General features: G+C 42.4%; 1 protein-coding gene across 5 annotated transcripts in view; it reads right to left on the bottom strand.

Moving 5' to 3' along the window:
- ETV1 (ETS variant transcription factor 1) overlaps positions 1–15,804 on the bottom strand; it is a 126,917-nt gene that overhangs the window by 64,675 nt on the left and 46,438 nt on the right. For all 5 annotated transcript variants that reach the window (XM_069211790.1, XM_069211789.1, XM_069211792.1 and 2 more), the window contains 2 exons: positions 7,803–7,932; positions 6,417–6,608 (listed from right to left, as the gene is read on the bottom strand). In XM_069211790.1, coding sequence (XP_069067891.1) covers positions 6,417–6,608; positions 7,803–7,932 — 322 coding nt within the window. The remainder of the gene's footprint in view (positions 1–6,416; positions 6,609–7,802; positions 7,933–15,804) is intronic.

The following is a 15,804-nucleotide window of genomic DNA, read 5'->3' on the forward strand; positions in this document are numbered from 1 at the left end:
TGACTCCAGTGTTCGCCAGCAATTTATTTATATATTTCCTTGCTGGGACATCTAGGGGAGGTGCCAGAAACACAGGTGTTGAGGAGATCATAAGTACTTGTACTTAGGAGATCCATTTAAAACTTTATTTGTTCTTTATGTATCCTGCTAAATTAAAGGAACTCATATTACTACAGCTAACCAGTATAACACAAAGAGACAAGAAAAGTGATAGGAAGAAAAGGCTAATAGTAAACTATTCTAAAAAGGTGACTAGGTGTTAAGACATATGTCACTGTGAAACTATTTAGATGTATGGATGCTGACACAATGTCAACAGCCATCAGTCCAAGTGAAATATTTTCATGTGGGTCAAAGTGTGTCAACAGCTCGTGCACGATTTGTAAGATATGAGGACCCGAGAAGCAACCAAATGGCATGTAGCTATTAATTTCCCACAAGCATAAAACCCAACATTTCAGAGCTTGCAGGAGAGAAAACAAAGAGTTTAAATTTGTGATCAGCTACCCAAAAACGCACACAAATGGCTCAACTTTTAACTTCTTTAAATAAGAAACCAAGGTTTGGAAGCTCTAGATTTAGGGACTATCTACGTCAGTGATACCCATGATCTATGTTATTCTGTTTCAGACTTATAGAGCATCAAACAACAGCCCAAGAACTGCTTTGTGGATGTCAGAACTACTTCAGCGTGTTCAGGACTGTTTCGGAGTTTTTAGGGCTGCTTCATGATATCGAGAATGCTTCGGGGTTTTCCTCCAGTTAAGAAATTCTCTTATTTAGTTTATATATAACCTTCATCCATGAACTGCCAAAAATCAAAATCTGCATGCCCGTCCAATGCTGATCGTAATGCTCTATATATTCATTTAAGCATTGCGCCAAACTGTCCTCTTTAGCCACTAAAAGTACCATGGAGCTAGAATGTATGTTTGGAAGCAAAAAACAGAGGTTCTTGTGAGGAGACCTTAGAAAATGTTTGTGCTCAAATAGCAACCCCTATCATCATATCCCCGCTCATCGTGCTCAGTCACGGCAATTACCCATCAAAGCAATTCTGTACCGATTTCAAGCAAAGTTTGTTTTGCTTAAACTGAAAATCTAGTTTAACCCATTATTTAAAAATAAAGCGAGGCAAAAAGACATTATGCACGACCCTAGATAAGTTCCAATAGAAAGCTAAACAGAAACCACAAACCTACAGACAGATGAAGAAAAAAAATAAAGACCTTTGTTTCCCCTTTTTTGAATCTTAAAAAAAAAACAGCAATTTAAACAGATCGGTCAAGATGGAAAAAGGGAATGTAACTAGGGATTACAGCAGGAAATGCAGCTTTGCTCTCAAAGCCTTAAAGGAAGTGTCTGATCCAATATTTACTTTTACTGAAGGCTTTGCTTGAAATCAACCCCGCTGTAATGTTTGATTCACCAGGTCTCTGCAGCACAACATGAAGAACAACCTTCCGTGGCAACATTCAAGTTACCTGTTCCTACAGGGGCTGGAACTGGTCCCAGAAAGAACAGGCCACAACACGACACCCAATCATGCAAGCTACAATAAAAGTGACGCCAAATTCGGCTCCGTGAGCTTGGCAACGTGTCTAGTTTTCTGAGGATTTGATTTTAAGGGTTATTTGGTGCAAAGCTAACAAGAACAGCTGGGAAGCTGTAATCGATCACTGGAACCAAATTCATCCCTATTACCCTTGTACTCACTCTGCACAGTACACAGTACTGTAGAAGTAGTTTTTAAGTACGGTGAATGGAAAAATACACAGATAGTGAGTATCATGTCATAGGCATTGTCCTTCTGTTGCAATGTAGGATATACACTGGTGGGATGTTTAAATGGTGCTTGTTCTAAATGCATGCACTACCGGGGCTGGACTGGAGAATCAAAAGCAGTACCACTCCCTTCCTCTCCCCGCTCTTTTTATCCACTCTCTTCTCCTTCTCGCCTAACTCTCTGATCTCTTTCTTTCTACCGCCCTTCCTCACTCTCTCGCTTGAAGTCACACCAAGTGTTCTCTACAATCACTTTTGGGGAGCTAGGAAAAGTGACAGGGGCACCAGCACCAGCTCTGGGCCTTCAAAATGCCCAATGGGATAAAAAGCCACTCCAGCCCGAGTGCTAACTTTTGGCAGATAGTAGATGGGACAGCGTGGACACGGAAGCAATAGCAGAAAAAGTGCTAAGCCTTTTAAGGAAACAAGAAGAAAAGATGTGTGTGGTATGAGTGCCAACTAGGGGTATATTTAGAAGAAAGTGGCTCATCTGTCCCGATGCGCCACTTTTCTTGCATCGCCCCAGCCCCATCTAATGACACCATGGTTGCACCATTTTTACAATATGGCACACCATGGAGGTCGTTAGGACAATAGCGTCAACATTTTTTATGCTATTGTGGCACTTTGCTGCACTAGAGTCAAAAATGTTGAGACTCATGCAGCAAAGTACAGGGAGGTCCATGGATTGAAATGGGTGCGCCATTTTAATGCCAACTCTGAGCATGTGTTAAAAATGACAGAAAAAATGACGCAGTGAAATGCTTTAAATTTCACTGCAACATTATTTTCTTACTTTTCCTGTGTCGGAATGCCCCCCTTGCATACATTATGCCTGGCACAGGCATAATGTGGTGCTAGGGGGTGAAAAGTGGCGCAATGTAAACATTGCGCCACTTTGTAAATACTGCAGGGGGGAAAGTCACCTTAGCATAAAAATAACTAAAATGACACTAGGGCGGGCATAGGTGTGGCGCTAGGGGCTTGTAAATATGCCCCTAGGGGTTTGCAAAGTTATTATGCGAGCCAGTTCTCACATAGGTCACTTTTTTTTATTCTGTGGGGTTTCCTCATTTTCTGACGTCTATGTAATCACGTAGCTTTTCCACAACAGGCAATATGTGGTACTACTGAGTGTTGAATGGAGCTAAAATGGGACGTGCAGTTTTCTGGCAAACTTTCTATAAAAACGTTTTCCTTGTGACCTTGAAACTGGATAGACGGCGGCAATCCCCCCCCCCTCCACAAAACAACTAAAAAGGGCCCCGGAAGTACTGATTTTAGTGAGAAAACCCCATGCAAAAATGTTTGCGAACTACAAGTAGCAATCACAGCACTGACAGGAATGGCGAGGTGTTTGTGAGTGAAAATCTCTGCACACTCCAGCTAGGATTGGAGCCTTGGATTACGCTGCTATGTGCAGCATGATACATGGTCCTGGGGGAGCAGTCCTAGCTTCACTTCTGGTACACTCGGCCACCCTTTAACTACAAGCCTTGGGAGACGCCGATAAGAGAAGCTAAGGGACTAGCGTGGCCTTCCGCTGCCCTTGCGCTTAAAGACACGACAAGGCCGACTACCTTGTCCTAAAGTAGCCTTTCAAACGCTGAAATCTCACAACCTGGGGAACACAGCCGAAGCAATGAAGCCAGCGAGGGAGTGGCGAGCAGAGGCTGAGACACAGGGAGAAAGCCCAGGAGCTTTCATGCTGGCTGTTACCATGACAATCTTGTTTTTCACTTCCACCTGTGAGAATAATACAATTTATGGCGTCAGCATCAATAATGAGACTGAAACGCAACAGCAAACAACGACAAAAAAGCTAATCACAAATGACTGGGTTATGGGGCCCTAGCAGAATATTACTGCCTCCTTATCCTTGGGAATGGGAAGAGAAAGGGCTGAGGCAGAGGTGTATAGTGCCGGTGTAAGCACAGACTATGAAGCCTTCTCAGCATGGGGTCCAACAATGTGTCTTTTGGGAACATGTGCTCAAAGCAGAGTCGCCTGTGACGAGCGAAACAAAGGCGAATGAGGTGCCCAATGAAAGGCGACCACCCCAAGGAGGGTTGTGCCAGGTTCAAGGAGTTCAGAACCATAAGAACAGTAACTTGATTTTCATCGACTGCTTTAAACCACCGCTTTTGCCATTTTTATTCACTAAATAACCCGCAGGTCACCCACACAGATGTTAGCAGGGAGAAGTTAGCACACTGAGCCACCTTGCCAGCCAAAAGAAAAAAGAAAAAATAGAAAAAAAACACACACCTGCATCCATAAATGAGATTGTCTATATGGAAATGGATTGAATGAACATAAACAAGACGTAGCCTGAGAATGACTAGCATGAAATCTGAATGACAATTTTGGCTCAGCCAGTTCTCTTACTGGTCAGAAGTTAGGGATAGTTTTACAAGGAACTTTAATGGCTTTGGATCAAGAATCTGCATCATAGAATTCAAATTCCATCCTTGCAGACGCTGAGATAATAAGCACTGCTTTCAAACAGTCAATAATAGGCCGGTCTAATGGAATTATGAGGTGGGAAGGACTAAATTATATGGCAAGGTTGAGTAAATGATCCTCTAAGAAAAGTCAAATTATGCTCTGTAATGCGGTACATTTTGTGATAGTATTACTTCCATATGTTGACATTTTTACACGTTAACCCTGCCTGGCCAAATGTTTCATGTCATTAGTATCAGTTTAACACACAAATACTGCAATAAGCAACAGAAAAGGGCCCGTGGGTCTTTGCAAAGGGCCTTCTACTGCATGTGTTGCTGTGATTTTAGTAACTTTTGATCCATTTTAGCTAGAAACTAACTTTTTTGTTAAAATTTGCAGATTAAGCTTCAGATGGTGGATTATGTGGCAAATGTGGCAAAATCCATAATTATGCAGAAAACACTGAGGGAGCAAAATTACTTTATTCTAGTGGCGCTGATAATAAGTAGCCATAAATACAGGTGTAAAAGTAAAACGTTTCAGAAAAGCATTTGATTCACCTTAAGGAAAGCACAACATAAATACGCAAATCACTATCCCTGATACCACTATGACTGCATAGTTATAACCTGAGCAGCTCTGGGAATGTTGAGGCATATTTATTAAAGAGGCTTTTACTGATGGAGCGTCACTTTTTCGGATGTTCCAGCCATGCAGCCCTCTCAACCATATCTATGAGGCCACGCAAAGCCACTGTGCATGGCTTTGAACTTATTATGTATGGCATGCCATCTATATCTATACTTAGTTGACTATACCAGCCTGGACTACTGATGCTTATCGTTATCCCGATGGGGCCCATCCTTCAATACAAGGAGGGTAGGAATTCATCCTCTGAATTGAGAGGAGTCTGTTTGATTTATACTTCACCGTGTGATACACTGCGCATTAGGGCTTCTCACCGGAATGAGCTCACTGTGCACATGGTTATATTTGCATTATGAGTCTGTTTTTTGTTTTTTCTGCTCTTTGTAGGTTTTTGTGGTACGAAGAAATCCCGTATTGGGTTATAACATGTGGATTAGGTACGTTTTTTGGTTCTGACGAATCGCACCGATCTTAACAGACATTTTTTGCGAGAAACATGTTGACCTCCATGATAGAAGTATAATATTTCTGTACTCTAGTTCTCCACATTCCCCCAATTTAGGGACTGTTAGTTTTTTGTTTTTGGGGGTGAACTAGACATTACTTCTAATCCTTACCCAAACTCTGTTTTTAATCATGACAGGGGTCTGGGTTGATTAAATATGATATTTCGAGACCTCTAGCCATTTTTATTTTCACATTTCCAAATACCAATCTCACATATTAGCACTCAGCTACCGGCATTCTTTGCACTCAAAAGATCTCCAGCAAAGAGCCCCCACGAGGGGCCCCTCAGTCATTGCAGTGCCGGCCTGACGAGGAGCAAAAGCCCGATGATGAAGCATGTCACCATTTGGTGAGTGAGGGCTCTTGTTCTAACAAGAGCAGACTCATAGACTCTATTGCTTACTGTATACATTTGTACAGATTCTATTGGCTGGAACTGTGTACTTTTGTTTTTTTGGTATCATGGCTTTGAACTGCCTCATAGATATGGAGCAAGACAAAACAGCGCAAGTTATTGCGTTGTCTTACTCTGTGCCAGGAAGGCGTTCCCTGGACATTGCAATGGGTTTTTCCACACAACACCTATGGGTTTTGATGCTGCCCCAGATTTACCTGATCATGTAAACCTGGGGAAGTGCCAAACCCTGACACCTCCCCAGGGAAGGAGTAACAAGAAGCAATATTTGTGTTTCTCCTCTTTTCTCACTCTCTCCATGTGTGCTGCATTCTGCAGCACAGATAGAATAAGAAAAACATCTCTCAAGAGAAAAACAATCCTGCATGCAACGCAGACATCCTTGCACCGTGGTGCAAGGGTGACTGTGTTGGCGCTAGGCAGTCAATTGTGTGCCTGCACAGGGGGGAAAGGACAAGAATGCACTGCATTGCATAAATACAGTGCATTCTTGCCCTACAGCAATTATCCATAAAAAGCCCTGTTGTGTTAACAAGTGTTTGGATGAGCTCTGATCAAAGGTAAAATAAGGCAACTGTGAACAATAGGCCCACAACATTTTGTACGTTCTTACCTGTGGTCCATGGAGTAGCTGTTGTCTGGAATAGGCTGTGCTGTAGGTGGGAGGTGCGTGTGGAATGCCCCGTCTGGTTTTGGGGTGTGAGCGGAGCTAGGTGATACATGATGTAGGGGCGAAACAGGGGTGCTTGAGGGCGTGGGCGGGTTGGATGGCCTCATTCCCACTTGTGGCTTTTGATCATAGGCACTGTGGAAAAAAGGACAAAGCTGAGTCCTCCTGCAAACAGGAAGTCACACCTACAATCAAGGTTAAGCCATTGATAACAGGAAGCAAACATGGAAGCATTTACTCTGCATTTGCAAAATATCTGGCAGCACAGCTCGCAGCCCACCTGCACTGTTCGGTACTTGACGAGTCATTACAGATTGAGCTCCTCCTACTGAAATGTCACTCATGTAAATCACGTTAAAAGCCTGTCTAAACCACACTGAAAGAAAATACATTACTGCACTGAACAGAAAGGTTAAAAAGCTTCTTCTGAAATACACAGCTCGGCGCATTATTTTTCTTCCTAAAGGAGGAAATGCCACAGACCCCAAAGAGCATCATAAATAAGGAAATTGGCAACTCATCAATGAGTAAATTGGAAAGGTGTCTTAATGTCTTCCTTTGTGATTGAGGATTGCCATGGTAAGAGGGCTGCCCTCGCGCTCCATTGACAAGATAAGATATGGGTGCTGTGATGGTCCTGGACGGACTGGTGGGGACCTCCTAACAGTATCTGGGAACTCTATATTGTGTGAAATGCACCTCATAAAATCGGGCAGCAGTAACGGGGCAGCCAACTTGATGAGCAAACTTGAAAGGCTACCAAGTATAATAAAACATTATTAAAAAAGTGACACTGAATGAGCAAAAAAAATCTGGCTGATGATCAGATGCCGCTATTGTGAGAGTGAAGAACTGCAGAACTGTTAGTTCCATGTCAGGTCCCGAGACATAACTAACCAAAAGGAAGATTATTTCGATTAAGATGAGTAATGATCAAATCAAATAAAAGTTTACCATGAAAACGGTGCTTAATTTTTAAAAGGCTGAGTGCCGGGGCCCAATGTTCTGCCCAGAGGCTTGCAGCCGTATTACTGAATGGCTGAAGTGCCCAACACTACCCTGAGTTTTTTTAATCCACCACCAGACACTCCCTGCTCCTTTAACTCATTTTTGTAGGTTCCTTATTTGTCTCTGCCACAATCTTTCTGTCCTTCTCTTTCTCCTTCAGCCCCCATTGTGTGTTTTTCTCGCTCTTGCTTTTGTTAAAGTCAGATGAGGAAAAATAAGTGTCGGCCCCCAAAAATGAGTGCCAGTGCACCCCAACTTCAACTGCCGGCTCAAATTAAGCACTGATTGAAAAATGGGCAGGCACACTGTTATATTACTTACCTGACATTATACAGGCACTTTTCCCCATAGCTAAACTTGAATGGCTGTTCTTGGCCGCACGTCGAGCCAATCTCCGAGCAGGGGCTCTGGGGCTCTTTCTTGATTTTCAATGGGAGACCGTGAAAAGCCACTGGGAAAGAAAAAAAATCAACGTTACTGTCACTGTCATGTGTAGCAATGTTTCTCTGCATGCAAATTAAGACTCCGCTAATGAAAGGCAAATTAACGAACACAGATTTCCAGAGAGACCTCTTCGGCTGAAACACCTTGTTCGCCGATAATTAGAGATCAAACGGTAACACCTTTTAAACGTAAGCCTCTTAGGTTTTTCAATCCATGTTTCGCCTCTTCTGCAGGTATCCACTTTGAGACACGTGCGGGTGACTGGCCTTGGGAATACTCAGTACATGAAACTTGAACTGGATCTTGCAGGACCAGAGCACTTTTTAAAATCATTTTTCTTTGTATTGCACTTTAAATTAGCCATGCATCATTATACAGAGTGAAACAGCCAAACATTAGATAAGGAAAAAAAAAAGTTTGTTACCTGTGACCATCGGTGTGCAGTTTATGTTGTAAAATCACAGGCTATGCAAGCTTTTACGATCGAGTTGTTCTGGTGGGAATATTCATAATTTCCATCAAAGTAAAAGTTCATAGGAGTGGACCTTGGGAGTGTCAAAGCTCAAATGTTGTCACCCCCAATTTTTTTTTAAAGACACATTATGATAGAAATATGAGTGCAGTTGTGGAACTCGGGGGTGGAGGGGACGTGATCCAGTGCTTAATTTGTGCTTGTTGTTTCCGATGCTGAGCACCAGCACTTATTTGTGAGGGCCGGAGCTTAGTCTTGTGCCTCAAGCATTTGCTGCGAGCAAAAGACACATATGGGAAAGACGGAGGAAGGTAAAACTAAAAAGCGTCATAAAGGGAGAAAGTATAAAGTTGCAGGATGAGCTAAAGGGGCAGGGGTGGCCGTAAATGGATTGAAGAGGCCCGAGATGGCTTCAGGATTACACTGCCTCAGTATTCAGTGCTGGCAGATTTAATCACAGCAGCCTAGTGTTTACGAGAAGGGCTTTGAGCACCGGCACCTCTTTATTTACAAATTAAGCACTGACGTGATCTACCTATTTTCTTGTAAAATAAGATGGATATTAACTTCCCGATGCAAAGAAAATTAGAACACATGCTCCTATTTCGATTTTGACCAATATAAGATGTCTCTCTCATATACCACATTTGAAAGTGGCTAGGGCCGCTACGTGCTCTAAACACGGCAGACAGGACTCTACCATCTAATCAACAACAGCCAAATTCAAAGTAGGACGCTACGTTTTAAATTATATGAGAGACAAAGTCAGTGAAGGTGCAGAATTGTTTTTGAGTTATGTATTTTATCTACCACAAATATAACCAATGTTTTATGTATTAAGTACCAATATCTGAGGACTGGTGTAAAACTAATTTGCCAGATTAAACAACCTGTTAATCAAGTGTGTAAGTGAGCTTTCATAGTTTGTACCACGAGAAAGATGCAACACAGATCACAGAAAGCACCTTGATCATTGCAATTATGCAATTATGTAAGCTGCTCATATGGAGACACTGCAGAGCCTAAAACGGTCAAAGCTCCTTGAGTTTTAAAAAAAAGATACAAAACTAGGTACAATCATTTTAAGTCTGGCCCAATAGTGAACTTATACATTGATATTATGGGTAAAAGGATGTAGGCACTTTGCTTTCTTTTCTGTGTATAGCGTTAACCTGGCCCACGGCCATTGAAGTGCTTTACATGAGCACTACAAAGTGTCACACATTTTTTGTCAGGGCATGGGGAAATTAAGTGATTTTCCCAGAATCACAGGATATTGAGCCGAGACTGGGGTTCAAACCGGGTTTCCCAGTTCCACAATCAGCAGCTCAAAGTGCATGACCACCTTTCATTGCATCTAATGCTGTTTTTTTCTGCATCTTGAAACACACAGAGTTTACTGGGGCAGCTATTACTAAAAACACAGGTAAACAAAAGTATGGGTTTCAGTGACCAGTATCTACTTATATAAAGGTTATTTGGTTTTCACAGCAAAGGTAGTGTTCAAAAATTGACAGACCACAAACATTAAGTTACACCACAGGTAGAGCCTGATGGGCAGTTTAGTGCTTATACTGACATGCTCTTGTATAGAACCTTAGTAGTGCAGGTAGGGATTTTAGAACAATTGTTGTGACAGTATGGGAGACTTTTCCTATGCTTTACTTTCCTTGTCACTGCTTTGCTTTAATTATGATTTATCATCCTTATTATAGCAATACATGCATCTATACATAGAATACAGTTGATTCAATAAAACATATTGAACCTAGTCCTGCTTCTGTTTTGCCTTTGTATGTGTGAGACATGTGTGACTAAGAAAAGGGTATGATCTGTTCCACCACAATTTCCTAGAGAAATCCAGATGTCATGCAAAGGGCTGCCACAAGTCAGCTTTTACTGTTGGGTACTGGGGAGGTGCTGTTAGCTGCCTGGAAAGGTTAGGCCGGCAACTGCCACACAGCGCAGGATCAGTCTCAGTCCCCATCGCTCGGTGGTGCTGCCGCACAAATCCAGCAGTCTTGTTACTATTGTTAACAAGAGCAGTTACAAAAGGGCACTAATGGAGTCGATCAACAAAGTTTTTTTTTTTTGTTTAATGCAGGGTTACCAGATGGCTTAGTCTCACCATGAAATTACATTTATAGCCCATGGCATTTCCATGGAAGCTAATGCTTTTTGGTGTTTGTAGTTTTGGTGACCTTTAAATGACCAAAGAAGCCTAAGGTACCTGGAACAACGTTTACCTCTTGACACTGTGCTTAAATGGCTGTATGACAGAGTATCAAGGACAAAAATATTGTGGGGGCAAAATATTGAGGCCTAAACACTGAAGACCAAAATATCGAGAAGGTGAGTGCATATAGGTAAGTATTGATTTACTATTCTTAACTTCAATACCTTGACAATAGTAAGTATGGTAAACCTATGTGCACCTAAGTTCACTTACATTCAGGATAATGTGGTTCTCAATATTTTGCCCCACAGTATTCTATGGTATATATTCTGCTGGAATTTTTCTGAAAGACAAAGGTAAGTAACTGTTTACCTTTGGACATTTTGGTTCAAAATCAATTTCGGATCACTTCCTACTTCATGTCTTATGTTTAAAGCTATTGATCAAACTCCGGTATTGCACATGAACAAGAAGTAAAGGAACACCTTCTAGCAGATTTCTCCCTAGTTTGTTGTATTGCATTTGATAAAGTGTTTCTGACAGAAGATATCAGAACGTGCTATGGGGCACAGTCTTGTTTATGGAAGTGAACTGTGCTAGGTGAAGGTTTCCCTTATTTTTAAAATACAGATATCATTTTCAAAATTGAAGTATTTTTCTCCATCTACACACCCAGAATCTGGAACAACATCTCAGTATCCTCAAGACTGGCGCAACCCTGCTGCAATATATGAAATAGCTGAAGACATGCTTCTTCAAACAACACTACATCATGATGTAGGAACAGTCCAATTTTACTCTTAGAAACCAACTACTCCTCGAGTCACACACTGAATGTATGTCTGCCTATGATCTTGAACACAGATCCTTCTGGCTTAGTTCACGCTAAACAAATACAACATACATGCACACCTACATACTTAATCATCGAAGTGCTGAGTACAAAAGGGCAGATGTAGCAAGCAGTTTTGCCCATTCTGTGTCAATGGGAAAATGTGTTCGTACATATGGCCCAAAAAGTTGTATTGTACTATATTGTAGAAATTATATAGCGCTTTATACTCCTAACAAAACTGCAGAGCTATGCTTCCCATTACCCTGGGATCCCGTTTGGAACAGCATGGTCGATAGCGTGTGGACGTGTTGGGTGAAGTGTGAAAACGTGTTGTGAACACGAGAGTGAGATGGTAGCTGCCATAAAAGGGCTGCAGGACAGTGGGTCAGAAATAAAACACACAATGCCTCCTCCAAGGGCTGCCATCGATTTGGACATTTTTTCCATCATCAAAATTTGCACAAAAACACCCTTGTTGAAAATGTGGCGGCACGACGACTGCGGCTATTAAAAGGAACATATTTTTCTGACCAGGAAAGGAAAACAGAATTGTGAAATGAAATAGGCACTGGAAATACCTAGTATTGGGTCAGGGCTAAAAATAAACGTCATTCATCCGGTCGTTCTCCGGCTTCGGAATATGACCTTTAGCCCAATCAGTTTATGAAATGAATACTGCGTGCTCACAGCTCTGTCCCTTCATCGGCATCGGAGCTGCGAGTTTACTCTTTAAAAGAACGTGTACTGTAATGATGCTGTTGCTGGCATCAGTATTCTACAAAAGAGAGAGAAATCCGGGAAATAATGCACGATAAACCACTGAAGATATGAATCTGGCAACCAGAACAGCTGTGCAGTAAACATGCGAGTAGATCTTGTGACAAACACCAGGGTCTGGATATCACGTTTTGCTCTATTAATCCTCAGGACATGCTCGACAAAAGCTCTTTTTCACAGAACGCTAATCTTACTACATGACATGTGCCAGCCAACAAATTAACTTGTTTCTTGTGAGGAGCCTCTTTGGTAGATATATTACGCCCCGCCCCCACCAGCTCTCCCTATTTTTTTAACACAAACTTTCTTGGCATTTTGATAAGAATTCCACTACACTGTATTTAGACAGGTACCTTGGTGTACATCTAAGTGGAAGGAGCATGTAGTCTTGATTATGGGACAGTTAAATGGATCAGCCCAACATCAGCACAATCCAGCATTGCCATAAGATATAAAGCCAACCTGTAAAAACCCACCTCCCAACTAGCTTCTACCAACTGAATTGGTAACTAAACCAATGCGGGTTTCAAGTCTTCATTTAATCCGCAGAAAAATAACAAACAATGTGGGGGGATGTGTGCTAATGCGTGTTGTGGACTCTATGAAGCTGTCTACGTGGTAACAAATTGCTGGTATTGAAGGGGGGGAGGGGTAGGGTGCGAGTTTCCTAAATCTATAAGCATAAGGAAGTGAAGACCTAAGCCTTCCACTAGCTCTTATTGGTGCACTAGTAGCATCACCAGCTCTGGTATTCCGGCCCCTCCCTCTGCGTTCTAAATGTCTCCAACAATGCATCCTCCCCCAGCTCGCCCTATAACAGTTGGTCTCCAGTTTGCTCCTTCAACTTGACAGTGTTCATTGAAGAAATTATTTTTATTTTGTTCAACTTTTTCAAATACACCTGTGCGGTTTAAGTTGAAGTGGGCAGAAAGGTGCATGCTACTGTCTGCTAGCTTATGCTAGCTAACTTGAAATAGAACTAGTCAACTGTTCACCAACTGGGTGGCTGTGTCTCACCCAAAACGTGTTTCTCCTTACCCAAGAAACCAAAAAGAAGGAATGTATGCATTTATTGGTTACTGCTATGGCATAACTGTGCCACAGAAGTCAGCCTGAATGTAACTCTTCATGAGGTGCCAATAAGAAGAATGATGTGAGCATGTGTTTTATTAAAGCCCCTGATAATTGTTGGGCCCCACTCCATGGCAAATTCTACACATCTTATTACAAAAAAAGAAAGCAATCCCAATACAGAGCAGAAAGGCAAATATATATACTTTTATAACAGGTTACGAGATGTTTTGCAATTACAAGCAGTTTACGCCGTACAATACTATGCAGCCATGCTGATGCGTGCAGACTGAGAAATCAAGGTTGAGAATGTGAGAAGAAAAACAGTGGAACTGGGAAAGGAAGATACTGTAGGAAGAGAACGGCATTGTTTGTAGAAAGCAAAGGGATGTTTTTAACCAATAAGGACATCTGAAAAAACATAGACGGCAAGAGTTGTGTGACCGTCTTGAACAGTCCCTCAGAGAATTAAAGGAACTGCTGAGCTTGTGTTAGAGTAGACTGCGAGTATCTCATGGCACCTATGGCTGTGTGTATTTGGATCACCAAGACAACGGGCGAGCATGTACGCAAATACGCCAAGGACTGTGCTATCGTGACATGGCTCTCATGTGAGAACTGCAGTGATAGTAGTCTGAAGAGCCTCAAGAAGAGGTCTGTGCGCCTGCTAACAACCACGTTTTCAATTGACTCTGAGTGAGGCAGTAGAAATCTGCACATTCATTCTGAACAATTGGCTTTTCCTTCCCACACAGACTCGGGCATGTAAAAAGGCTGTTAAGTACTAAAGTATTCCTTTTCAAAGCACCATCATCTGGAGTCCTGATCAACACTAATTAAATTACCTTCAGTGATCATGGCTCCGGCTTGCTGCCTTGGCTGCTCTGTACATTTTATTTTGGCTTGCTGCACAGTGCTGGACCCAAAGCAGAGGACAGATGCTCAGATGCTCTCGCTTTGGTCAGATCTTTCATCAATAGCAAGCACCCTTCTGTCTAAACAGAGGTGAGTGCAAAATCAAGCAATGAAGCAACAGCAAGCTAAGAAATGCTTCATTTTTCAACAACATGACACATTATGACAATGAATCTACAGACGATCTTGAACGTGGCTCCCACCATCCACGCAGAGGACATCTCAGGAATCCATCAGAAGCTATGCAGCATAATGCACTCCCTGTGGGTCGATACCTCACGTCTGTCGCTTGAGAGAAAGACAGAAGTAGGGAGCCAACACCTGATGCTTTTCTCTTCTTGTTTTTTTTGGGTGGTTGACCATTCTCACCATATCTAATTGGAGACTGTGGTTATCTTGCGTGATAAACCAGTCAAACGGCCCATGACCCTCTGACAACAGCCACCACCCATTATGCAAAGCCAAGCATTGCTTGTTAATGCCATAGGAAAACACTGCTGGGCTCTGCCATGCATGTTATCCAAATCTGACGACAGTGGCAAATCTGGTCCTCTACTCTATGCCTGCCCACTCTGGTTTAGTCTGTGAACACAGGTGAGAAAAAATACCCCTTAACATAACCTCAGGCAAGTTGTACCTAGCAGCTTTCGGAGGGAACCATAAGAACAACAGAGGCAGCCTCAGCCCCACAGTAGTAAAATGGCACCAAAACACAAATGAACCACAAGCCACACTTATGCGGAGTGTTAAATGTTATTTAGTAGACAGTCTCTCCTATGTCACAATGAGTGAAAATGACATACATGACACACGTGCAGTTCTGGAGTGGTCATGCAGATGGATAATACGGCTGTCTGTAGGCAGAAGCATGCAGGTACGTGCCGAGAAAAACAAATATTGGCCCCTCAGCTATCAGAATGTGGGGACTGCAACTGGACAGTTGTGTTTGGTAAATCCAAGGCGTGCCACTGGTGAATGTGGTGCAGTGCTTGTGAAACTTGTGAGTGCAAAGCCTGGTCCATGTGAGGAACTGTTAAATGAGTAACAGCAAGTCTCAGCAAGTGATATTTCTATATTTGATGGGTGTGGGGTTGTGAGTGGTGACTGTAAGGTGCTGCAAGTACTAGGGGAAGTACATGAGCTATGCCGTTACCGTATCAGGCAGGGACTTCCCAATGTATGGATCTGGACCAATGACAAGGAGCTCTGCAGCTGCTCCGGATGGGGAGGTCTGTGATTGGCAATTGCATGACAACAGTTTTTGAATGTTATTACTGCAGTTGCACTGCCAAGGTATTTCATTATGGAAACTACCAGTGACCCCAAGGATGGCCCTACGCTCTTGGTGGACCCCAGATTATGGTGTTTTTCACTTTCTGGGCACTTGATAAATTAAAAATTAAGCTACATGTCTCAAAAGCTGGAAGAGACCAAGACTTCTGCGAACCTCTGAGATGTTCTAAGGACTGTGCTTTTGTGTTCACTATCTACTAGGTGAGTCTGCTGAATGTGTATAGGGGATCCACAGATTGTCTGAGGAGTGCTAGGCAGAAATGTTTGACTCTGTGGCGTATTTCTTCAACACTCATTCAAGAACTAGATGAGAGACACGTTTCTCTATTTTGATGCACTC

Source organism: Pleurodeles waltl, chromosome 10, assembly GCF_031143425.1.
Source record: "Pleurodeles waltl isolate 20211129_DDA chromosome 10, aPleWal1.hap1.20221129, whole genome shotgun sequence".
NCBI lineage: Eukaryota > Metazoa > Chordata > Amphibia > Caudata > Salamandridae > Pleurodeles > Pleurodeles waltl.